At 43.7% G+C, this 27,384-nt stretch overlaps 1 protein-coding gene across 2 annotated transcripts; it reads right to left on the bottom strand.

The window, feature by feature from the left end:
* Positions 1–279: 279 nt before the first annotated feature.
* LOC138769013 (uncharacterized) lies at positions 280–25,768 on the bottom strand. Of its 2 annotated transcripts, XM_069947166.1 has the most exons (23): positions 25,580–25,768; positions 22,545–22,651; positions 21,005–21,049; positions 19,278–19,431; positions 17,888–17,959; positions 16,418–16,506; positions 15,913–16,069; positions 15,755–15,832; positions 14,346–14,437; positions 14,121–14,226; positions 12,451–12,530; positions 11,315–11,383; positions 11,173–11,233; positions 10,526–10,542; positions 8,796–8,853; positions 7,589–7,681; positions 6,871–6,931; positions 6,610–6,723; positions 1,136–1,193; positions 939–1,007; positions 780–843; positions 570–641; positions 280–486 (listed from the first exon to the last, which is right to left on the bottom strand). In XM_069947166.1, exons 1-23 carry the CDS (start codon positions 25,634–25,636, stop codon positions 376–378), a joined length of 1,884 nt encoding a protein of 627 aa, XP_069803267.1. In that variant the 5' UTR covers positions 25,637–25,768; the 3' UTR covers positions 280–375. The 2 variants fall into 2 exon arrangements, with proteins under 2 accessions (XP_069803267.1, XP_069803268.1); XM_069947167.1 differs by lacking the exon at positions 570–641.
* Between the last annotated feature and the right edge of the window lie 1,616 nt (positions 25,769–27,384).

The raw sequence follows: 27,384 nt of genomic DNA, 5'->3' as shown, positions 1-27,384 counted from the left end.
GGGGCTCCAGGATAATAATATGGATAATGATCAGGGTAATAATATGCCCCTATTATAGCTCCCCATGTGCTGTCACCCTGCTTTCCTAGATTCCTGAAGGGCAGCTCTGTCAGACATGCAGCAATTTACCCTGACTTATCTATATACTGTAGTTAGTAACTGCTAACTGTTCATAGCTTTACAAAAGTTGGGCAACAACTTCAGTGGAAGCCATAGTGCTGTCACTCAATATAAATGAAGGAGGACTGGATATCGTTACGACTGTACGTGTTCTTATAATTATTGATGATTGTCTTTATTTTATAAAAGTACCATAATAACCAGAGAGTCCTGCTTCTCATTGTATCCACATAGTGTGGAAAAATAAAGCATGATTTATCCTTTGCTAACTGAGGCTTCACTGCTGGTTCCATTATATCCTGGACAATAAGGGACAATGGGGCAAAACACAAAACCTGCCTCCTGATAGGATTTCTTTAGTTCAACCTTGAGACAAAGAAAAGGTTTAGTTTAGTACATCAGATCCCTATTATAATAAAACACAATCACAACATAAAAGTAAGGAGTACCATTTTTTGAGGGTTAAAGCACAAACCAATCACTGCGCCACCGCTCCCCGGTAACTTCACCGCACAGCCGTGCTGCAAAACAGCCAATGCAGAATTAACGGTTGTAATTATCACTAATGGGCACTAGGTGGCGCCAAAGTCTTAAAGCTGAATCAAGTATAACTCCCAGGGATAGACTAGATGCACTGGTTTCTTGCTATGAGAGGTTACCTGTTGAGCGATTTCTATCATCTTCAGATTTCCTGGACCCAGACATGCATCAGTGAAGATTGATCTACAAGAAGCGAAAATTGGTCCAGTGTGCAGCCATGTCCTTGGTCTATATAGATGCTTGGTGTAGCTATATACTGCCACCACCTCTTAACCTACCTCCTCAGTGACAGATTCCTTTTCATCAGTTCTGCCAGCTCATCCCAGTTCTTCTCTTCTATGGCCGCCCTGGAAGAACAAAGTTGTCACCTCAGTCAATAACTTGAATCCCTGTATCAAATAAATTTATTAAAGGGGACACTCATCTTATACATCAGTCCTGAATCAGGGCTGAGGGGGGAATTCTTAAATCTTACTTTGCTTTATCTGTAAGTTCAGCGAATATAGTCATGGCCTCAATAACCTCAGGGTCACCTGCAGAAGAAATATAGGTGAAGGATTAGATACATGGCTCAGCAGAGTGTATCACATATGATAGAATCAGGGGCGGTCTTGGCATTTCTGGGGCCCCAAACAAAGTTATGTCTGGGGCCCCCCCCTCGACATGTGTTCCAAAACAATAGACCACTGTGTGTTGCCCCAGTAGTATATACCCCTTGTGTGCTACCATCAGTAATATATACTCCTTGTGTGCTGCCCCCAGTAGTATATACCGCTTGTTTGCTTCCCCCAGTAGTATAAAGACCCCTGTGTGTTCCCCCAGTTATATATAGCCCCCCGTGTGCTCCCCCAGAATGTGTGTTCCCCCAGTTATATATAGCCCCCCCCCCCGTGTGCTCCCCCAGAATGTGTGTTCCCCCAGTTATATATAGCCCCCCCCGTGTGCTCCCCCAGAAGTATATAGACCTCCTGTGTGCCGTCCCAGTTGTATATAGACCACCTGTGTGCTGCCCCCAGTTGTATATACCCCCTGTGTGCTCCCCCACTAGTATATAGGCCCCCTGTGTGCTCCCTCAGGGGTATTTAGCCCCCCTGTGTGCTCCCCCACTTGGATATAGACCTCCTGTATGCTCCCCCACTTGGATATAGACCCCTGTGTGCTCCTCCAGTAGTATATAAACCCCCTGTGTGTTTTCCCCAGTAGTATATAGACCCCCTGTGTGCCCCACCAGTATTATATAGACCCCTTGTGTGCTGCCCCAGTAGTATACAGACCCCTGTGTGCTCCCCCAGTTATATATAGACCACCTGTGTGCCTCACAAGTAGTATATAGACCCCTGTGTGCTCCCCCAGTAGTATATAGAACCCCTGTGTACTCCCCCACTTGGATATAGACCTCCTGTGTGCTCTCCAAGATGTATATAGACCCCATTCTGCTGCCCCAAGTAGCATATAGACCCCTCTGTGAAGCCCCAGTAGTCTATAGCCCCCCTGTGTGCTCCCCCTGTTATATTGCCCCCCTGTGTGCTCTTCCCCATTTATATAGACCCCTGATGTGCGCTCCCCCAGTTAAACAGACCCCTGTGTGCTCCCCCTGTTATATTGCCCCCCTGTGTGCTCTTCCCCATTTATATAGACCCCTGATGTGCGCTCCCCCAGTTAAACAGACCCCTGTGTGCTCCCCCTCCCATCTATATAATAAAAATCAAAGTCTGTCTGTCTGTCCCGTATAGACTTCCAAACGCCTGAACCTTTTGACCCCAAATTTGGCACACAGATACATTGGGTGCCTGGGAAGGTTTTAGCAAAGGTCCCGTCCCCGCCAGATGTACAGGAGGGGAGGGGGAGGGGAAAGAGCGGCGCCCCATAGAGATGAATGGGAAAATCTCCTCACTGCAAACACAGGTGATATAATTAGCTGCAGCAGACACGGCAGTTGGAACCTTAGCAACCAATAGGATTACTGCTTTCATTTTCACAGGGAGCAATGGTTGCTAGGGAAGCTGCCTCACAACATCCACAGTAATAACTGGTAGACCCCCTACTCCATCTATACAGTACATGTATACAGGACCCCCTACTCCATCTATACAGTACATGTATATACAGGACCCCCTACTCCATCTATACAGTACATGTATATACAGAACCTCCTACTCCATCTATACAGTACATGTATATACAGGACCCCCTACTCCATCTATACAGTACATGTATACAGGACCCCCTACTCCATCTATACAGTACATGTATATACAGGGCCCCCTACTCCATCTATACAGTACATGTATATACAGGACCCCCTACTCCATCTATACAGTACATGTATATACAGGACCCCCTACTCCATCTATACAGTACATGTATATACAGGACCCCCTACTCCATCTATACAGTACATGTATATACAGGGCCCCCTACTCCATCTATACAGTACATGTATATACAGGACCCCCTACTCCATCTATACAGTACATGTATATACAGGACCCCCTACTCCATCTATACAGTACATGTATATACAGGACCCCCTACTCCATCCATACAGTACATGTATATACAGGGCCCCCTACTCCATCTATACAGTACATGTATATACAGGACCCCCTACTCCATCTATACACTACATGTATATACAGGACCCCCTACTCCATCCATACAGTACATGTATATACAGGGCCCCCTACTCCATCTATACAGTACATGTATATACAGGACCCCCTACTCCATCTATACACTACATGTATATACAGGACCCCCTACTCCATCTATACAGTACATGTATATACAGGACCCCCTACTCCATCTATACAGTACATGTATATACAGGACCCCCTACTCCATCCATACAGTACATGTATATACAGGGCCCCCTACTCCATCTATACAGTACATGTATATACAGGGCCCCCTACTCCAACTATATAGTACATGTATATACAGGACCCCCTACTCCAACTATACATTACATGTATATACAGGACCCCCTACTCCATCTATACAGTACATGTATATACAGGACCCCCTACTCCATCTATACAGTACATGTATACAGGACCCCCTACTCCATCTATACAGTACATGTATACAGGACCCCCTACTCCATCTATACAGTACATGTATATACAGGGCCCCCTACTCCATCTATACAGTACATGTATATACAGGACCTCCTACTCCATCTATACAGTACATGTATATACAGGACCCCCTACTCCATCTATACAGTACATGTATATACAGGGCACTACAGGTATACCAAACTGTGACTGGGTAACACTGCCACACCAGACCTGACCAATACCGCCATACTGTGCTGGATAACACTGCCATACCAGACCTGACCAATACCGCCATACTGTGACTGGATAACACCATCATATCAGACCTGACCAATACCGCTATACTGTGACTGGATAATGCTGTCATAACACACCTGACCAATACCACCATACTATGACTGGAAAAAACTGCTATACCAGACCTGACCAATACCGCTATACTGTGACTGGATAACACCGCTATACCAGACCTGACCAATACCGCCATACTATGACTGGAAAAAACTGCTATACCAGACCTGACCAATACCGCCATACTGTAACTGGATAACACTGTCATACCACACCTGACCAATACCGCCATACTGTGACTAGATAACACTGCCATACCAGACCTGGCCAATACCGCCATGCTGTGACTGGATAACACCACTATACCAGACCTGACCAATACCACCACACTGTGACTGGAGAACACCGCTATACCAGACCTGACCAATACAGTCATACTGTGACTGGATAACACCGCCATACCAGACATGACCAATACAGACACACTGTGACTGAATAACACTGCCATACCAGACCTGACCAATACCGCCATACTGTGACTGGATAACACCGCCATACCAGACATGACCAATACCGCCATGCTGTGACTGGATAACACCACTATACCAGACCTGACCAATACCACCACACTGTGACTGGAGAACACCGCTATACCAGACCTGACCAATACCGCCATACTGTGACTGGATAACACCGCTATACAAGACCTGACCAAAGATTTTCTGGCAAGTCTGAACGGGAGGGTACTGCCCCTCTGCAAGGTGCTACCCTATGCACCAGACCATGGGTGCCTAATGGTAAATACGACCCTGCAGGTATACAGGACACTACAGGTATACAGGACCCCAAAACTATACACTACAGGTGCACGGGACCTCCACCAACTATATACTACAGGTATACAAGACCCCAAAACTATACACTACAGGTATACAGGACCCCAAAACTATACACTACAGGTATACAGGACCTCCACCAACTATATACTTCAGGTATACAGGACCTCCACCAACTATATACTACAGGTATACAGGACCCCAAACTATACACTACAGGTATACAGGACCTCAAAACTATACACTACAGGTATACAGGACCTACACCAACTCTATACTACAGGTATACAGCACTGTCACCAATTCTTTACTACAGGTATACAGGACCTCAAAAGCTATATACTACAGGTATACAGGAACTCCACCAACTATATACTACAGGTATACAGGACCCCAAACTATACACTACAGGTATACAGGACCCCAAAGCTATATACTACAGGTATACAGGAACTCCACCAACTATATACTACAGGTATATAGGACCCCAAACTATACACTACAGGTATACAGGACCTCCACCAACTCTATACTACAGTTATACAGGACCCTCAAACTATGCACTACAGGTATACAGGACCCCCGAACTATATACTACAGGTATACAGGACCTCCACCAATTATACACTACAGGTATCCAGGACCCTCAAACTATAAACTACAGGTACACCTCCACTAACTATACATTACAGGTATACAGGACCAACTATATACTACAGATATACAGGACCCCCGAACTATACAGTACAGGTATACAGGACCTTCACCAACTGTACACTGCAGGTATACAGGACCTCCCTCAACTATACACTACAGGTATACAGCCCCCCCCCCAACTACACACTACAGGTATACAGGACCCCCCCAACTATACACTATAGGTATACAGCCCCCCCAACTATGCACTACAGATATGCGAGACCCCTGAAAACTATACGTTGTGGGTATACAGAACCCCTCCAACTATGCACTACAGGTATACACTAATTCCACTGGTTAACTCAGATGAAACAATACCTTTAGCTTGGCCACCTGGGCACCTTAGAACAAATCTAATGAACACACTGACACTTTATACCCGGGCAGCGCCGGGTACATTTTCTAGTATAGTATATAACAAAATAAAACAAACACTTATACTCACCTGGGTCCGGGCCTTTTCTCTTCTCTTCACTCTTGTGGCCGCAGGAAGGGTTTTCCCTGCAATCACAAGAGACCGCACTCCCCTTGTCCTGGCGCCGATGCTCCAGTGATGTCACTGGAGCGCCGGCACAAGGACAAAGCTGCCACTTGTGACCACAGGGAAAACCCTTCCTGTGGCCACAAGAGTGACTGACAGGAAGGGAGCCAATGTCTCCCGCCCTGTCAGTGCTGCTGCATGTAACTATGAGCTCTCATTATGAGTGCTCATAGTTACAGTTCAGATGGCAGCAGCGAGCGGGGCAGCGGCCCTGTCCAGCGGTCTTGAGCACAAGAGCGGGGTGTGGGGGCCCCCCTGGATGTTGGGGCCCCAAGCGATCGCTTGAGGTGCTTGGTGCCAAAGACCGCCACTGGATAGAATTAGATACAGCAGCTAAGCAGGCAGTATCAAACATAAAGAGATTAGATACCCTGGCTCTATGGACAGCATCAAACCTGATACGCTTAGACACAAAAGCTCAACAGTCAGTATCACACATGAGAAGCTTAGATACTATGACTCAGCAGGCAGTATCACATATACTAAGATACACCAACTGGAGAACTATTTATTTTCTCACCACTCAACCAACGTTGTCGGACATTATTATGAATTACACCGGAGTCACTTGGATCTTGCAGGTAGGCAAGCCAGAATGGTGGTACAAGGCTGACGTCCATGTGAACATAATTCCCTGTGAGAGAAGGAAACATTCAGAGTCAAAGCAGACCCATCATCTCTAAAGATTTCTTAAAAACTGCATAGTTCTGTTATAATAACCCTTCAGAATGGTTCTGCCCATACAGACTGTACTGCTCTCTTACATACAGACTGTACTTACCATAACCCTGCTCCTCCATGATGGATTTGCTGAAGTCCATATAGATAAGACCCTCATAGACCTTAAGAAAAAAAAACAAAATAAGACACAAAACACATTATAAGGGGCTGTGCATAGAATATAATATAGAACACTGTCTCTGGTACAGTAATAAAGGAACAGCGGCGGTGACTGTACACAGTATATTAACCTGCCTGGCAGGGTCGGCTCCAGGTTTTTGTGGGCCCTTGGATGACCGAGCCATAGCGGGCCCCTCATTTACACACTATGCACAATAACATGAGACACCACTAACACATACAAACATACGTTATTGACATAGACACTGACTGACTGACACACTCAGACAATGACACACAGCAGTTACAGCTTAGTCTTCTCCCTCTTCCTCTCTGTCAGGCTGCTCTCCACACTGTAAGGTTGAGGACCTTTAGGTCATGTGATCAGGTCCTTATCCCATTCCTCTCTCTGTGCGATTCCTGCTCCATCTGATGTTCAGCACTCACCCTGAACATCAGAAAACCAGGCCCCTTTCCCTCTCTGGGCCCCTAGAGATGTTGTGGGCCCCGGCACTTGCCCAGGTAAGCCTTGTGCTGACGCCGGCCCTGCTGCCTGGCATACATTACACACTATAGACCCCCGCTCTGCCTCTGCTCGATGTAGCAGATACCACAGACTAAACAGGTTATAAATAGCCTATGAGCCTTTAGCCCTTCACCTGAACGACACGGTCCTGCAGTCCGGCAGTTATAAATAATTCTTCTTTCTCAACATCAAGAATAAAATTTGGTCGCAGCGACTTTGGGAGATCCTAAAATACAGAGAACATGTCCTAATAATGGCAGTAGTTCATGGATTACATAAATGAGCTAAGCCCTGCCCCAGAGCTGTGCAAACTCCACCCCTGCTTAATCATCATTATATCATCTGACACTGGGAGGGGCACGACTGCAAGACTGTGTATCTAAGCCTATCAGGAGTGATACGGTTTACTGATCTGCTGAATCTAAGCCTAACATGTATGATACTGTCTGTGGTACTTCTGTATCTAAGCCTGCCAAGTGTGATAATGCCTTCAGAGCTTCTGTATCTAAGCCTTACATGTATGATACTGGCTGTGGTACTTCTGTATCTAAGCCTGCCAAGTGTGATAATGCCTTCAGAGGTTATGTACCCAGGTCTGGATGTGTAATATCTGCTGGGTGACTGTATTTATTCCTAGTACATATGATATAGTTTGCTGAGATACTGTATCTAATCCTCTCATGTGTGACACTATCAGCTGGGCCACCATAGGAAATCCTTTCCTGTGTAAATCAATTGTGAAACTCTACTCTCTGAGGCCCTGTATCTAAGCAAGTTTAATAGTGTTAGAGTTGTGTTCTAGGCCTATGATTTGCAATACTGGCTGCTTTGCCTGTGTATCTAAGCCTGTCATAGGTGCTACAGCCTTCTGAGATAAGTTTAGAAATATCCTCTCAGAACGCAGTATCACACATGCTTAGATACAAAGCAGAAAGACATAATACGTTTAGACACATTATTATGCGTGATGCTGCTTTATCTAAGCCTATGATGTGGGATACTAGCTGCTGTGTCTGTGTATCTAAGCCCGACATGTGTGATACTGCCTTTTGACATGCTGTATTATGAATGATACAGTTTGCTGAATTGCTATATTTAAGTCTGTTGTGTGTGCTACACCTTAGATACCTTAGATACCAAGCTGCTGTATCTAAGACCATTGTTTATGAAACTCCCTGTATCTAAGCAAATGTTTAGTGAGATTCTCTGTTTGCCGAATTGTAGCCTACGGTACGTGATACCTTCTGCTGCGCCTGTGTATCTAAGCCTGTCGTGTGCCATACTGCCTCTTAACACGCCGTACTTCTCATGTGTGATACGGTCTGCAGAACGTCACTTACATCACCCGTTAGGTTGTAGAATTTCATGAGACATTTTAGAGTCGCTGATACGATGGCGCTGAAAGACAGGAAGGTAAAATATTCCGCCAGATAATAGAATTCATATGTGAATACAAGTAACAGGTGTCATTTGCTGGAGATAGGACGCGGCAGGCAGCGCATTTTAAGTAACTGCTTCCATCCGTCCCCGGAAATGATCCAATCTGCACATTATTAAAACTAAATACCCTTTGACAGTGGGAGCGCTCATGAATGTGTTGCTGCCATTTGCAGAAGTGTTGGTAAATTACTCTGTGCGGCTATGAACACACAGCGAAGGGGCCGGGGAGGCAGAACCGCAGTGACTGCGCGGCACATTTCTACAGGAGGACGATGTATTGTATGATAAACACCAATTTACAATCCTCCATCTGCAGCCGCCGTAAACTCCCTCATAATGTGCGGGGGAAGACGAGCAGCGACCAGCGGCCACTGCTTCATTTACTAAGAAAATGGGAATAAAAGTTTCTCAAATTGTAAAGAAGGAGAAATGGAATCAGATTATTTTACATGAAAATAGGAAATTATAAGGAATGAGGGAGAAGCAGGAAAACGGCGGATGACGGAGAACAACAAAGTTCTCAATCCAAGAGTCGGAAAATGTTCAATTACGGAAAAGAGAAACAATAAATAGAAAAAAAAAAAACATGGTTATAAGAACTGAGTATGAAACACAAGAAATCACAAGTACTATCATAGCTGATACAGAAAAAAGAATATAACTACTATCACTATAATACTGCTCCTATATACAAGAATATAACTACTATAATACCGCTCCTATATACAGGTATATAACTAATACTGTCCCTATATACAAGAATATAACTACTATAATACTGCTCCTATATACAAGAATATAACTACTATAATACTGCTCCTATATACAAGAATATAACTACTATAATACTGCTCCTATATACAAGAATATAACTACTATAATACTGCTCCTATATACAAGAATATAACTACTATAATACTGCCCTCTACATACAAGAATATAACTACTATAATACTGCTCCTATATAAAGGGATATAACTACTATAATACTGCTCCTATATACAAGAATATAACTATTATAATACTACCCCCTATATACAAGAATATAACTACTATAATACTGCTCCTATATACAAGAATATAACTACTATAATACTGCTGCTATATACAAGAATATAACTACTATAATACTGCCCCCTACATACAAGAATATAACTACTATAATACTGCCTCCTATATACAAGAATATAACTACTATAATACTGCTCCTATATACAAGAATATAACTACTATAATACTGCTTCTATATACAAGAATATAACTACTATAATACTGCTTCTATATACAAGAATATAACTACTATCATACTGCTCCTATATACAGGAATATAACTACTATAATACTACCCCCTATATACAAGAATATAACTACTATAATACTCCTATATACAGGAATATAACTACTATAATACTGCTCCTATATACAAGAATATAACTACTATAATACTGCTCCTATATACAGGAATATAACTACTATAATACTGCCCCCTATGGACTGGATATAAAACAACTATAATACTGCCCCACATGTACGGATATACAGTTGTCTCTTGCACATACATCACATATTAGGCATTTAGAATCTTTTTTTTTTTTTTTCTCAAGTAATAGAAAAATCAGGGTTACTGTACCTGCTTCCGGCTAATCCCTGTAAAACAACAGAAGACAAATCATGGCCTTATTTTTTCTTATATAGTTGTGATTATAGTAGTAGTGGTATCTTATATAACAGTGTATCTTATATAGCAGTGATTATAACCGTGTGTTGTGTTCCTATGGTATTGCCACGTATTACACCTCAGGGTTATGTAAGTCAAGCAGGGAAGGTCACTACACCTATAAGTCAGAGCTATGACCTGTGCTCCGCTTTGTCTAATCTGCTACCATTTCTCCCTGTCACACAGGATATCACCGGCTTCTGGGTGGACATTACTATGCAATGTCTCCCTGCTGATACACTGCCAGGAGCCACATGGTTACCCACCCTCTGGACTTTGTCACGTCAAATCCTATTTTATAAAAGTCTATGGGGCATGAAAGGTGACTATAGGACACAGGGTGAAAGGGCAGCTAATACCAGGAGGGGGCAGCACAGTTTTGTATTATGGGACATACACTACTCCCCCTCTTTTGTGCTGCGTAACCATTGGCTGTTATCTCTCATTAGTGCCCGCCCCTTTTCCCAGTTCTTCATGTGATTGCTGGCTATGGATGGCACTATTCCCTGACACTTATAAGCAGCTATATAGACTATATAGTGTGAATTATTAGCACTCACCACCTGGCGTGGAATATTCACATTATACTTCAGGGTAAAATTCTGTTTTGATAGAGCGATTCTGTAAAGAAATGATAACAGTACATTGGTCACATGGAGGCTCTGGGGGATCAGGTAGGGTTTGGGGTATATGGAGTCTTACCCTTTCTCAGAACAATACTGATAGAACTTCTTACAGGTCGCTTGTAGGAGTCTCAGTCCTCCCAGGTACCTGCCGATCAGGAGATGGTGGAGAACAGGATTATACAATATAGGGGAGATTTATCAACATGGTGTAAAGTGAAACTGGCTCTGTTGCCCCTAGCAACCAATCAGATTCCACTTTTCATTTTCCAAAGAGTCTGTGAGGAATGAAAGGTGGAATCTGATTGGTTGCTAGGGGCAACTGGGCCTGTTTCACTTTACACCATGTTTGATAAATCTCCCCCACATACAGATGAGGAAAAAAATCAAGGAAAGGGTTAAAGCAGATGTAGCACTTAGATTATTAAAATCATCATACTACCATGTCAGCATGCACATCCTGGTGGCGCAGTCCATTTTTTAAACTGCTGCTGAGTTCCCGCCTTCTGCGCCACTTTCTGATATGCAAATAGGACCGCCCACTATAGGCGGGCCCAGCGCCCCCAGTGTACTGACATCCTGTCTTATGGAGGCGCTCCACAGAGGGGAAGGGATGTCAGTACACTGAGGGAGCTGGGTCCACCTTCAGTACATAGAGTGGTCTAATATGCAGATCAGAATCCGGCGGAGAAGGCGGGAAGCTGGCAGCAGTTTAAAAAATGGATCGTGCCATCGAGATGTACACGCTGACAAGGTAGTATGAAATTTTTTTTCCAATGATCTAAGTGGTACATACACTTTAAAGGGGTACTCCAGCAAAAACGATTTTCTTTCAAATTAACTGGTGCCAGAGATTTGTAGTTTACTACTATTAAAAAATCTCATGTCTTCCAGTACTTATTAGCTGCTGTATGTCTGTACACTTTCCAGTCTGGAGAGCAGGAGAGGTTTTCCATGGAGATTTGCTGCTGCTCTGGACAGTTCCTGACATGGACAGAGGTGGTAGCAGAGAGCACTGTGTCAGACTGGAAAAAATACACCACTTCCTGCAGGACATACAGCAGCTGATAAGTACTGGAAGACTGGAGATTTCTTAACAGAAGTAAATTACAAATCTATGGCACTTTCTGACACCAGTTGATTTGAAGGAAATACTTTTTTGCTGGATTAACCCTTTAATAGATCTGGTGTATTATGTGACGGTAACGCACTCACCCCTCCTTCCGGCTGATGTAATGTAGATCCAGCAAACTCCCAAACTCTGTGGGGTCATTTAAGGGATGAGGGACCAAGACCTTATATAATAAAGTGTAGAGCACCAAGGTTACATTGTAGCAGCAACAAAGTGAGACAATGTTACTGAGGAAGGAGCTGGAGAACACCAGCAGCACAGAGCATTACAGCACTATGTGGCAGAAGGAACTACTAGCTGCACAGGGTATATTAGGAGTGGAGGATGGAGATCTTGTAAGAAAGCACAGAGTATTTCAGGAGAGGACTGTGAGATATCACAGACTTATAGTTGCATAGTAGAAACAGCAGGGCCCCCAGCAGTACAAAGTATTTAAGGATAGGGGGAGCTGATCTTATGGGAGAACACAGGTAGCATTACACAATGGATAGTGGCGGGGCGTGGCTAGGATTCACGGGGCCCCATCGCAAAAATTTGTAAGGGGCCCCCTCCCCTACGTACAACACAAAGCACTGCATGTAGATTGCCAGCTGGAGAACTGAGGTCAGGGGTTATCAGTGCAATGAGGCAGAGATCTCTGTCTTCTGCTTGTTAAACCTTTTTTGTGTTGCAGCATGTAAGTAAACATTGGGTCACTTACACACTGCATTACATAAGGGGTTAAGCAGAAGGACACATGCTCTTACCTTCTCCCCCGGGCCCCCCTCCAGCACGGGGCCCATGGCAACTTCCTACCCTGCCTCTATGGTAGCTACGCCACTGGATAGTGGTTCATAGTGGTAGATAGTGAAAGTAGCAGAGACCAGCACAGAATATTTCAGGAAACTAAAGCTGTAAATGGCCCCAGACTGAATGCCACACAGCAGATGAAAAAGGGTTCACCAGCAGCACAGAGTATTTAATTAGAATATACTCATACTGTGGGGGATGAGACTACCAGCTGCATAGTAAAAGAAACAGGGTCCCAGCAGCAGATTTAGGAAAGGACAGAACTTTCACAAAGAGGTGAAGCAGGTTCAAGAGGGTTCACAGTGATAGACAGCGAAAGTGGCCTGCCAGACCTGTAGCAGCACAGAGTATTTCAGGATATGATTATATTAATAATAGCAGGCTACACAGAGAATTTTCACATAAAAAAATTGTATAAAACCAGAAGCCGGAGATAAAACCTGCAGCCATGAAGAAGATTTTAAACTACAATAAAGCGTGTGATGGATGTGGCCGGGGTGAAGCCGGAGAAGAGGCCATTACAGATAATTACAATTCTCTCATCATGTAAAAAGCCATTGGCGCTCATTACACTTTAAGCCGTAAGCTTTGAACCAGGCTGAAAGCAATCGCTAAATGAGGACTTCACTACTAGTCCCAGATCTTCAACCTGAGACAATGCGACAATGTCAACTCCTCCGCCCTCCCCCAGGGGGGCGCCGCTGCTCTCAGGGCTCTGTAATGGGGCTGACTCATTGGGCTTTGATAAAGGGCAGATTTGCATATTTTGCACTTAGCCGCTGCTTATTAGACTAAAACCTCCTGATGATGGGGATGAGAGGACGGCCGGGAGACAAGACGGACGCTCATTTCCTGACGCTCACTTTTATCTCAGGGGAAAAAAAAGGGATTAAAGGCAAAGTTATTCCCATTGAGGAAAGACCTATTATGACTGGGGATGATGGACGCCCTCGAAGCCTCTTACCAGTTTCTTGCTCTCGGAGATCGTGACTTCGGCCCAAAAGTTGGAAATGGTCATAGAAATCGTCTTCCCATAATATCCATCAGAAGGATTACCAATAATCCCGATTCTAGAGGGGGGGAAGGAATATTAACATCTCCAGGGGTCATAGGGTTCCTGGCAGGTGTCCTGTTAGGCTACATTCACACAAGGGCACATAGCTGATCTCCAATAATGGGTTTATCCTACCTGGCATACGATCGGCAGGTGATCGACTTCACCCGGGGCTGACTTTTTACTGCAGAATAGTGAGCAAGCCATTTTGTGTAATCCGGCAATCCCTATTAAATCACATCACAACATCAACATAATGAACAACGGCTAACTTATACCAAAAGTACATATAGACATATACAGGAGATACCCAGGTTATACCAGCTGTACATATATAATGATATACAGGAGATATCCAGGTTATACCAGCTGTACATATATAATTATATACAGGAGATACCCAGGTTATACCAGCTGTACATATATAATGATATACAGGAGATATCCAGGTTATACCAGCTGTACATATATAATTATATACAAGAGATACCCAGGTTATACAGGTTATACCAGCTGTATATATATAATTATATACAGGAGATACCCAGGTTATACCAGCTGTACATATATAATGATATACAGGAGATATCCAGGTTATACCAGCTGTACATATATAATTATATACAAGAGATACCCAGGTTATACAGGTTATACCAGCTGTACATATATAATGATATACAGGAGATACCCAGGTTATACCAGCTGTACATATATAATGATATACAGGAGATACCCAGGTTATACCAGCTGTACATATATAATGATATACAGGAGATATCCAGGTTATACCAGCTGTACATATATAATTATATACAGGAGATACCCAGGTTATACCAGCTGTACATATATAATTATATACAAGAGATACCCAGGTTATACCAGCTGTACATATATAATTATATACAGGAGATACCCAGGTTATACCAGCTGTATATATAATAATTATATACAAGAGATACCCAGGTTATACCGGCTGTACATATATAATGATATACAGGAGATATCCAGGTTATACCAGCTGTACATATAGAATTATATACAGGAGATACCCAGGTTATACCAGCTGTATATATAATAATTATATACAAGAGATACCCAGGTTATACCGGCTGTACATATATAATGATATACAGGAGATATCCAGGTTATACCAGCTGTACATATATAATTATATACAGGAGATACCCAGGTTATACCAGCTGTACATATATACACAGGAGATACCCAGGTTATACCAGCTGTACATATATACACAGGAGATACCCAGGTTATACCAGCTGAACATATATAATTATATACAGCAGATACCCAGGTTATACCAGCTGTACATTTATAATTATATACAGTATATACCCAGGTTATACCAGCTGTACATATATAATTATATACAGTAGATACCCAGGTTATACCAGCATGCTCCATATCCCTATATACCTATGTTATACCAGCAACCAATTAGACCCTTATTTTCATGCCTGGCTACTGAGGGGCTGCCCGGGTCCAGTGCACATACATATATAGGTATATATACTGCAGAGACTCACCACCTGTCCTATAAGCTGGAAGCCGGTGGGGAGTTTCATCCCGTAGACTGGGACGGCCGCAGTGTTTATCAGCCATTCCTGTATACGGAGGAGAGATGAGAAGTTACTATGTATTACTCCATGGCCTGCAGGCAGATCTATCCCAGATCCATTGTTACCATATATCTGCCCAGGACTCGGTCCTCTGTCTTGAGGAAGCTGCTGAGGAAGGTCTGGAGGGTGGGCAGCGTCTGTCTCTGGAAGCAGTAGAAGACCACACTGGCCATTCTGGAGCTGGTCTCCCCTGGACGAGGCTTCTCATAGAAACGGGTAATTCTTTTACAAGAAAAAAACATGTAAAGTAGTAGTAGACACATAGGAACCAATCAACAATGGGCGACAACCACTTATTACTATTACAATTCTCGTAGTGGGTCACCCAGCTTTCCAGTCACTGTCTCCATCCTATAACCGCTGCACTCTCCTCTACTCCACCTGCTATAGTGTCAGTCCTCACTGTACTTCTAGCCTTATATTCACAACCAAAGCAGAGGAGCACAGAACAGCAGATGGAAGAGGAGGCCTGTGGGATTCTCATGTGGGATCTTATGGGGCTGGGCCCCTTGGTCATACAGATGGTATATAGCAGACTAGATAGTGAGGACTTATCATGGCATACCCTACCGGTGACTGTCAGGACACACTTCTACTATTCCCCTTGAGGACGGACATTCTCCTTCTTCCATCTCATAATAAATTGCCAGCTCACCCTCCTAGAATAAGAAGAAACAAATCTATAAGGGAAACCCTTTATATAGAGTCACGCCGACCATCAGCAGCTCCACCACCACCATCATCAATGACTCTGTAACACGTTCCCCCCCCCCCCCCCTGCCACAATACCCACCACATATATACCCCCACCATAGCCTCACACACCCCCTGCACCATTATGTGGTATCATTATTGCCCCCATCATCACACCATAATAGACCTCCGTATTCACAGTAGTGGTGGTGCCATGTACCATTATACCATAATAACCTTAGCGCTTACACATGGTACCACCTTAACAGTCACATGTGTTTCCACCACAAGTAGTACTACAATATGGGGCTGTAAAGGTTATATTATAGTCTCACCCCATCACAACTGCAGTCACTATGTACCCACCATAGGCTCTGCCGAAGTTGTGATGGTGCAGTGTGTGACTACTGAAGTTGTGGAGGTTCCGCATGTTACTGCCATTATATGTGGCACCATCATAACCTAAGCACTCACATATACTACCTATATATTCACTTATGGCATTGGTATAGCCTCACCAGTTACACATAACACCAGCACAGCCTCAGCCGACGCACAACTGCACTCAGTCAACTCCGGCCTCAGCCGTCACCAACTTAACTTTATTGGTTACACATGGCTCCATCATAGTCTCAGTGGTTACATGTGGCACCATCATAGCCTCAGCAGTGACTCCTGGCACCATCATAGTCTCAGTGGTTACATGTGGCACCATCATAGCCTCAGCAGTGACTCCTGGCACCATCATAGCCTCAGCAGTGACTCCTGGCACCATCATAGCCTCAGCAGTGACTCCTGGCACCACTTTAACCTCACTGGTTACACATGGCACCATCATAGCCATCACCAGTCAAATGTGGCAGCATCATAGCCTTTACATGCACATTTGGCATCCTAAATAGTATTCCGTCAAATAAAATGTATTTTGGAAGCAGCCTGAGTCAGTAGTGCTGCGAACTCTGTACAGTGTAACAGCTGTAGAGCTACTGACACAGACAGCTTTCCCAAGTGTAATGTCCATTCTAATACTAATATGCTCTAGAATAGACAATAGGGGAGGCCCAGTATCTGCATGCAGCAGGACTAGTGATATGTAACTGTGCTTGTGCACCCCTGCATGCAGTTCCAAATACAGCCACTGGTGGCAGCAGAGAGCTGTAAAATGTAAAAAAAAAAAAAAAAAAAAAGTTATATTACAACGCTATATAATATTTTTTTAAACAAATGCTACAAAAAAAAAAAAAAAAAAGTCAGAATAGCCCTTTAATAACCTGGCACCACTGTGATCTCCTGGCACCAACATACTGACAAAACTGGCACAGCCAGAGTACGTGCCATGGACTTTACCTTTAGCCTGAAAAATTTCAGCACTTGGGCCATGTCAAAGTTCTGGTCGGCACATAACATGTCAGCGGCGATCTGTACGGGGAGGAAGTTATATATAATACATATATATCAGCGTAAAGTACTAAGTAGCCGCCCCTCCCCCATATAGGACTCCATTACATCTGGGAATGGAAATGAACCCGTTCCCTCCGGCAATTGTGAATAATGGATTTGGATTCGTGAGCGGCGGTTGGTGTGTGCGCCGGCATCCACCGCCCAGCGTTATCTCCACAATATAGACAGAAGCGAAGGAAGAAAAGCCGTAAGAGGCTGATTAGACCGGATGAGACGGCGGGAAAGAGTGCGACGCTGCGGCTGACACCATCTAATCCTTAAACTGCCTTTGATTGGACAATCACATGTTCAGCCATGATGTCCCCCTCCGCCGCCTCCATCTCTCCAGAAAAGAACACACACTGCAAATATTAAAGAGACGGCGGCCAAATAAATCTATTTACCCGGCTCAGCTGTACGACACGGCCCTGCCGGCACTCATTAGATCAGCAGGAGACACTCATCAGCCAGGACAAGGCGGCAATCCTGATCAGGGAGACGCTGAAGGGTCCTCGTGTATGCAGTGTAAAGTGCCGCAGAAAACGCCGTACACGGACGCACAATTATACCGAAATAATGTGCACAGCGGCACGACAGGTACTACAGTGTAAGGCGAGGGACCTTGTATGGGGAATACAGACATATATCCATCCAGGCTTCCGTGCTGGTTAAAGGATCAACTGGTTTCAGAAAGTTATATAGATTTGTAATTTACTTCTATTTAAAAATCTCAAGTCTTCCCGTACTCATCAGCTGCTGTATGTGCTGCAGGATGTGGTGTATTCTTTCCAGTCTGACACAGTGCTCTCTGCTGCCACTGTCCAAAGCAGGAGAGGTTTTCTTTATGGATTTGCTACTGCTCTGGACAGTTCCTGACATGGACAGAGGTGGCAGCAGAGAGCACTGAGTCAGATTGAAAAGAAAACATTTCCTGCAGGACATACAGCAGCTGATAAGTACTGGAAGACTTGAGATTTTTTTATAGAAGTAAATAACAAATCTATATAACTTTCTGAAACCAGTTAATTTGGAAGAAAAAGATTTTCTGCGGCTCCTGTACGTGTGAAGCTACCCTTAAAGTCATGTGTCCTTATAGGGGTCAAGCCTTAGATTTTCCTATACAAGGCTCCAAATCCTCTGCATAGACATCGACTTGTATCATAGAAGGAACTCAATGCATATGATTTGATCCAGCTACTTTTAAAGGCAAAACTAAAATAAATTAACTTCATGAGCTCCTCCTAGTGGTGGCAGGAGGGAGACAACATTTCATTTCAGCAAAGAGGGCGACACTCACCACCATGATGTCATCATTCAGCTTCTTACTGGTTATCGCGAGCTCCAAGTCAGCGACTGCTCCAAGTCGAGTGTCATAGGTGGTTGTCCCATCATTTATGATATTGTCAACTGGGAAGTCATTGGCTGTCGCCCAGCGCTCATAGTGTTTATATCTGATGGATAAGGAGAGGCTGAGTGTGACCTCAAGAAGTCACCATCGAGCTACAATGTACAGGTCACATATAGAATACACCTCCATAAAGAGAGGAATCAATGTAAACATGTATGTAAAATCAAAGGATAAGTAATGTAGTGTATGTACACAGTGACCCCACCAGCAGAATAGTGAGTGCAGCTCTGAAGTATAATACAGGATGTAACTCAGGATCAGTACAGGATAAGTAATGTAATGTATGTACACAGTGACCCCACCAGCACAATAGTGAGTGCAGCTCTGGAGAATAATACAGAATGTAACTCAGGATCAGTACAGTATAAGCAATGTAATGTATGTACACAGTGACCCCACCAGCAGAATAGTGAGTGCAGCTCTGGAGTATAATACAGGATGTAACTCAGGATCAGTACAGGATAAGTAATGTAATGTATGTACACAGTGACCCCACCAGCACAATAGTGAGTGCAGCTCTGGAGAATAATACAGAATGTAACTCAGGATCAGTACAGGATAAGTAATGTAATGTATGTACACAGTGACCCCACCAGCACAATAGTGAGTGCCGCTCTGGAGTATAATACAGGATGTAACTCAGGATCAGCACAGGATAAGTAATGTAATGTATGTACACAGTGACCCCACCAGCAGAATAGTGAGTGCAGCTCTGGAGAATAATACAGAATGTAACTCAGGATCAGTACAGGATAAGTAATGTAATGTATGTACACAGTGACCCCACCAGCACAATAGTGAGTGCCGCTCTGGAGTATAATACAGGATGTAACTCAGGATCAGCACAGGATAAGTAATGTAATGTATGTACACAGTGACCCCACCAGCAGAATAGTGAGTGCAGCACTAAAGGAGAATACAGGATGTAACTCAGGATCAGTAATGTAAAGTATGTACACAGTGACCCCACCAGCAGAATAGTGAGTGCAGCACTAAAGGAGAATACAGGATGTAACTCAGGATCAGTACAGGATCAGTAATGTAATGTATGTACACAGTGACCCTACCAGCAGAATAGTGAGTGCAGCTCTGGAGTATAATACAGAATGTAACTCAGGATCAGTACAGGATAAGTAATGTAATGTATGTACACAGTGACCCCACCAGCACAATAGTGAGTGCAGCTCTAAAGTAGAATACAGGATGTAACTCAGGATCAGTACAGGATAAGTAATGTAATGTATGTACACAGTGACCCCACCAGCACAATAGTGAGTGCAGCTCTAAAGTAGAATACAGGATGTAACTCAGGATCAGTACAGGAGAAGTAATGTAATATATGTACACAGTGACCCCACCAGCAGAATAGTGAGTGCAGCTCTAAAGGAGAATACAGGATGTAACTCAGGATCAGTACAGGATCAGTAATGTAATGTATGTACACAGTGACCCCACCAGCAGAATAGTGAGTGCAGCTCTGATGTAATGTACTGTAATGTAGAATAATTCTATGTGTGACCTGTAACATGGGGAGCAGACTCGGAGATACACTTTACATGTAAGAGTATAGGGGAAAACACATAGAGAAGACTAATCTCGGCAGTCAGGGTTCGTACTTGTCAGCATTTGTCACCAGGTAAACCTCACTGAAGAGCTGCCTCCTGAAACACAAACAATGGATATTTATAAACAATAGAATTATGTCAAATAAAACTCATATACAGTGGTGCCTTGGATTACGAGCATAATTCGTTCCAGGACCGTGCTTGTAATCCAAATCCACTCTTAAACCAAAGCAAATTTTCCTATAAGAAATCATAGAAATGCAGACAATTGGTTCCACAACCCAAAAATAATGATTTATTATTCTGAATAATGTAAAACAAATCAGAAACATTCAGAAACAGCAGAATATGTGATATTATTAGTTACTGTACAGTAATGGAGAAGATGGGAAACACAAGGGCTGACAGAGACTGCAGGGAGCATGAAGGAATGAGCAGGGCAGATGTGGGCACATACATGCAGCGCTCTCTGTCCGGAGAGAGAGGGATTCATCAGGCATCTACAGGTATGCCTGATGAAGAGTAGGGCGGCCTCCTCGAAACGCGTAGCTGAATGTAAATATAGAACTTCTTTCACCAGAACGTGGAGTCAGTGTCCGGTAACAATGAGGAGACCCAGTGATCCAACCATCAGACTCCTGGTCCAGACCGATTGTGCCAAGGAAGCCACCGCTTTTATCACTTTTTCTTTGTGCTACTTTTAGTTTAGGGAGGCTAGCTATACCCTTTTCTCTGTGGTAAGTAGTAATGTGCTCTGCCAGAACTTTAGAAGTAGAATAAGTAGAATACTTGAGAATGGAGAGAATACTTGTGCCCGTGTTTTAACTTCTGTCTTGATACCACCTATTGCCCTACAGTGTCGGGTGACCCGTCCTCCTAGGGTGATACAAGCCCCAGATCTTGTTACCTGGGTTGAGCAGAGTGGTCAGGTTTTCCTGGTTCCACCCGTGCTGCGAGATAAAGTACATAGGCTTGTAGCAACTTTGCTCTTTCCGGATCAGCTCCTCTTGCTTCAGGATACTGTCCTGCACCTTTAGATATGTTCACGGCGTGGGCTGGGATGATCTCCGACTTGTACCCTCTGTGAGTGTCTAGCACTGCATAGTAAGTAGACTTGTCCTGGAGAGGGAACCTGGCAGGCTCCTGGCTAAACTTTGCAGGAGACTCTGGTTTGTGCATCTTACCTCTACGAAAACCAGGGAAAAACTAACTAGTGTGTGCCTACACTTCCTCTCCCCATGTGACAACTTCCTACAGGGTATGTTATACCTCCTGTGATTGGTGGAAAAGAGAGTGCAGTAATAGAGTGAAGGAGAATAGGGATAGGTGGAGAAAAGGAAAGAGCTCTCATTGGCGCACAAATCACAAACAACAATAACCCCTTGAGTACTACAGCTGTGCAATACTTAGACATAAGATATACATACTAGCGACATCTAGTGGCAAAACTCAGGTACAACTTCATTACCACTTTTACTTGGAGTACAGACTTTAGCGAGGGGTGTATAAACTAGTAATACCCCTGATGGGACACCACATATATACCCATTCTACAGTCTCCAGGACCCCTTCCCTGGTGAGGAAAACATACGTGTTTACAGCTTTCCACCAGTAGTCCAGGATTTTCTTCCCTCCCACACCAGGCAGCAGAGCCTTGGGAACGTCCTCCAGAAAGCTGTACAAGCCGCTCCGGTCATTCTAGAAGGGATTAGTGGAAAGGTTGTGTCATTTTCACAGGATTAGACATCACATTATATCCACAGATTATAGTGACGTCTCAGGATGATGTGTTCATAATAATGGTCATAACATTGCAGATCAAATATATAAAGTAATCTATATCCCATTACTTATCCTGTACTGGTCCTGAGGGCCTATTAGACAAAGCAATTTTTCGTTTCTACTGATTAACGATAGACAATTGCGTTTGGGAACGACCTGAAATCATTCACCATAATACACAGAACGATAGTAACCATCGCATGTACGATCGGTGGTATAAAGTACTCTTTACGAACGATTTGTACGTACAGAAATTTGCCAAAAATTAACAATGATGATTTTATGATCAGCTCAAAAGATGACATTGTACTCCAGAGCTGTACTCACTATTCTGCTGGTGGGGTCACTGTGTACATATATTACATTACTGATCTTGTACTGATCCCAAGTTACATTCTGTATATATACCCCAGAGCTGCAGTCACTATTCTGCTGGTGGGGTCACTGTGTACATACATTACATTACTTATTCTGTACGGATCCTGAGTTACATCCAGTATTATACTCCAGAGCTGCACTCACTATTCTGCTGGTGGGGTCACTGTGTACATACATTACATTACTTATCCTGTACTGATCCTGAGTTACATCCTGTATTATACCCCAGAGCTGCACTCACTATTCTGCTGGTGGGATCACTGTGTACATACATTACATTACTGATCCTGTACTGATCCTGTAGATCTTTTATTTAAAAATATAAAACATAACAACAAACCAATAATATAAATAAGATAACTGTACAATATATACAAGTCCATAAAAGTCCATAAGCGTATTGGCTGGTCCAGCCTCACACTCACCAAACGCACCGCTGTATTATCCCCCACACGTGCAAACTAGACTTTCCCACAAACACCACAATAATAACACTATGAAACTTAACTTAACTAACAATAACTAATATAACTATACTCTACACTAACCCCCTGGTCCGGTTGCGTTCCACAAAATTAAATAAATGCACAAATAAATACATAAATGAATATATACATAGATCCCTACACCAAACACCAAAACATTTTTATAATTTATTTTTTTTTTCTGGGCCCTGAGCTGGTCCCGCATCCCATGCCCCCAGTACATGACAACAGACGTCCATGAACCAGCCCAGGATTTTCTGTTTATACTAAAGTCCCCAGAAACCCCCTCCCCCCATATAACCCACCACCCAACCTAACACTAAACCCCAACCCCAGGTGGAGACAAAATATGCAAACTATATACAAATAAACACACTAATAATACACACACTAATAATATACACAAACATACACAGCAAACCATAGTGGGGCTTCTCAGCCCCACACACAGCCTGAAAGCCCAAGTTCAGTACCTGCAAGCCCTATATTCCTATACAGCTACAGCACAAAACAAAAGACTAAGGTGCCAGCATCAGCGACCACCAGGAGAGGAGACTCAGGCTAAGGAACCTTATAGGCAAAGCCCCTCCAAAGACAAGAGGCCCTACCAGCCCCTCGTACTCCAAAGAACGCACCTTCACCAGGTCACCGAGTGTGCCCCTAACCACCTCATCCACAGGGAGGATTTTACGTTGCGTTGACACTAAACACCGTGCACTCCACGTGTGGTACCTGACCACTATGCTGACTAGGAATAAAGTGCTCCGGTCCCAGCCACCAAGGTTTCTGAATGCTCCATAGGCCCATTCCGCATAGGAGAGGCGGGCCAACCTGGGCCACCCGATGGAAGCGCCCACCTTGTTGTACACCTCTGTATTAAAGGGACAATGAAGCAGAAAATGCTCCATGCTTTCCAGCATGCCTCCACACTCCTCCCGGGGACATCCCCGATCCTCAGAGCTCCTGCACTTCAGATTGTCCCTCACATACAGTTTCCCATGGAAGCAGCGCCAAGCCAAGTCCCAAACTTCAAGGGGATCCTGATGGAATTCACTAGGCCCAAACCAACCTCCAGATCCCGGCTTGGGCAATCCTTGAGCGCCAGCGGTTTTTGGAAATTGGACGACAGGACCCTATTTGTCAAGGAGTTTCCTCGACAGTGTCCTAATCTCCCCCATCCCCAAACCCCACCGACGAATGACCTTCAGAACCAGGGAAGCATAAGCCGGAAGATGCCCATGTGGTGTGCGGAGATCCTTCACTTGCCCTCCTGTCTCCCATTATTGGAAGAAAGGCCGAAACCATCCCCTACAGGAGAATACCCACGGAGGAGCCCTCTCTTTCCAGAGGTTTGCAATGTTGGTCTTAAGAAAGGTATTCACCAGGAACACCACGGGGTTGACCATACACAACCCCCCTTGTCTCCTCGTACGGTAAGTAACCTCCCTCTTGACTAGGTTCAGTCTATTCCCCCATAACAGTTGGAGTTACATCCTGTATTATACTGCAGAGCTGCACTCACTGTTCTGCTGGTGGGGTCACTGTGTACATACATTACATTACTTATCCTGTACTGATCCTGAGTTACATCCTGTATTATACCCCAGAGCTGCACTCACTACTCTGCTGGTGAGGTCACTATGTCCATACATTACATTACTTATCCTAAGCTACATTCTGAAATCATAATTCATAATTCCTGGACATGTTTGGATCACATATCTCCTGGGGCACCTGCTCACACACACAAGGTTGAGAACACTAAAATATATATATATATATATATATATATATATATATATATACACACACACACACATATATATATATATTTATATGGAATTTAAATGGTTTAAGTTTCAATTGTTTGCTACAATTTGCCCTGATGTCATCACTGACCGCAGAGAGCCCTGTAGGGGGCAGCACTGAGCAGCCAGGACATACAGAAGTGTCTACATGAAAGAAGAGAGAAGAGGGAGACCTTGATGTGGCTCTCCAGCAGGGTGCCATGTCCTGCCACCAGCAGTATACAGATCATAGTGTCCGGGGTGGTGGAGTCTCAGCTCTGCAGCAGATCACATAGCCCAGGCAGCCACTGCAAGCACTGGGATTCTTCTTCCTATGGCCAGCCCCCTCCTCCATGACACCTCAGCACACCCCCTCCTCCTCTGCTGTGATCTCCCACAATGCCCCTGTGCAGCCAGCTCCTCCTGCACTCTGTTGTATAGGGGAGGAGGGAGACACTGAGCTCCAGGCTGAGACTCAGGGGGGAAATGACACATTGTAACGAAATGTCACTTTGTTTCACTCTGTGTAAAATTCTGAGCTCCTGTTCCCACCAGGTATTGTTCATATGGAGTCTGCATCAAAATATACCTGACAACCATGAAGAATACCTGGCCCATGGTTGTCAGGGAATATGCATTTATGTCATACACAGATGACACAAAGAATCCAGGACAAAGATTATTCCCTTTGCTGTAGTAATGTATCTAAGCCTATCATATGTGATACAGTCTGCTGAGCTGCCTTATCAAATCAAGTCATATGTTATAGTGTCAGATGAGTCAGTGTATCTAAGCCAAGTGTATTACATTCTGCTGCGCCGCTGTATCCAATGATATCTTGGTGTACCATATCGTTGCTTCAAAAGCATTAAACGATCGATTGGGCGAATTATCGCTCCGTGTAAACGCAGCATAAGCCTGATGTCTGATATTGTCTGCTGAGCAGCTGTATCTAATGGTACTTTTACACCGTGCGATAATTCGCCCGATCGCACGATTAACGATTTTGAATGAACGATGTTTTTTTTATAACGATCAGCGTTTAGACGGAACGATCACTATGCGATCGTTTTGTGATCGTTTAAGCCTATCTCACACATAGGGGAAATCGTTGAAAGAATGTTTACACTGAACAATCTGCGAATTTTTTGCGAACGATCAACGATGATTTGTGAACATGTTGAAAGATCAAAATGAACGATTTTTTGCTCATCGTTTGATCGTTCGCTGCGTTTACACGTACAATTATCGTTCGAATTTGACCGTTATTGTGCAAAAACGAACGATCAATCGTCCCGTGTAAAATCTATCTGCTGTGCAGCTGTATCTAAGCTCACCATTTATGATACAGTCTGCTAAGTATGTGTATCTAATCCTGTCATGTATGATACAGTGTGCTGGGTATGTGTATCTAATCCTGTCATGTATGATACAGTCTGCTAAGCATGTGTATCTAATCCTGTCATGTATGATACATTGTGCTGGGCATGTGTATCTAATCCTGTCATGTATGATAAAGTGTGCTGGGCATGTGTATCTAAGCTCACCATTTATGATACAGTCTGCTAAGTATGTGTATCTAATCCTGTCATGTATGATGCATTGTGCGGGGCATTTGAATCTAATCCTGTCATGTATGATACAGTCTGCTAAGCATGTGTATCTAATCCTGTCATGTATGATACAGTGTGCTGGGCATGTGTATCTAATCCTGTCATGTATGATACAGTTTGCTAAGCATGTATCTAATCCTGTCATGTATGAAACAGTGTGCTGAGCATATGTATCTAATCCTGTCATGTAATACAGTATGCTGGGTATGTGTATCTAATCCTGTCATATATGATACAGTGTGCTGGGCATGTGTATCTAAACCTGTCATGTATGATATAGTCTGCTAAGCATGTGTATCTAATCCTGTCATATATGATAAGGTCTGCTAAGCATGTGTATCTAATCCTGTCATATATGATAAGGTCTGCTAAGCATGTGTATCTAA

The sequence above is a fragment of the Dendropsophus ebraccatus genome, chromosome 12 (genome assembly GCF_027789765.1).
Source record: "Dendropsophus ebraccatus isolate aDenEbr1 chromosome 12, aDenEbr1.pat, whole genome shotgun sequence".
NCBI lineage: Eukaryota > Metazoa > Chordata > Amphibia > Anura > Hylidae > Dendropsophus > Dendropsophus ebraccatus.
This window is presented reverse-complemented; position numbering and strand designations above follow the sequence as displayed.

Bases quoted from the DNA above. Each gene is read 5' to 3' on its own strand.
- LOC138769013 (XM_069947166.1), bottom strand. From the start codon at position 25,636: ATGATCTGTATACTGCTGGTGGCAGGACATGGCACCCTGCTGGAGAGC. The intron at 7,682-8,795 runs GTAAGTGACGTT...TCTGTATTTTAG, and splicing joins TCTACAACCTAACGGGTGAT to GATCTCCCAAAGTCGCTGCG. The intron at 1,194-6,609 runs GTGAGAAAATAA...TTTCTTCTGCAG, and splicing joins CCGACAACGTTGGTTGAGTG to GTGACCCTGAGGTTATTGAG.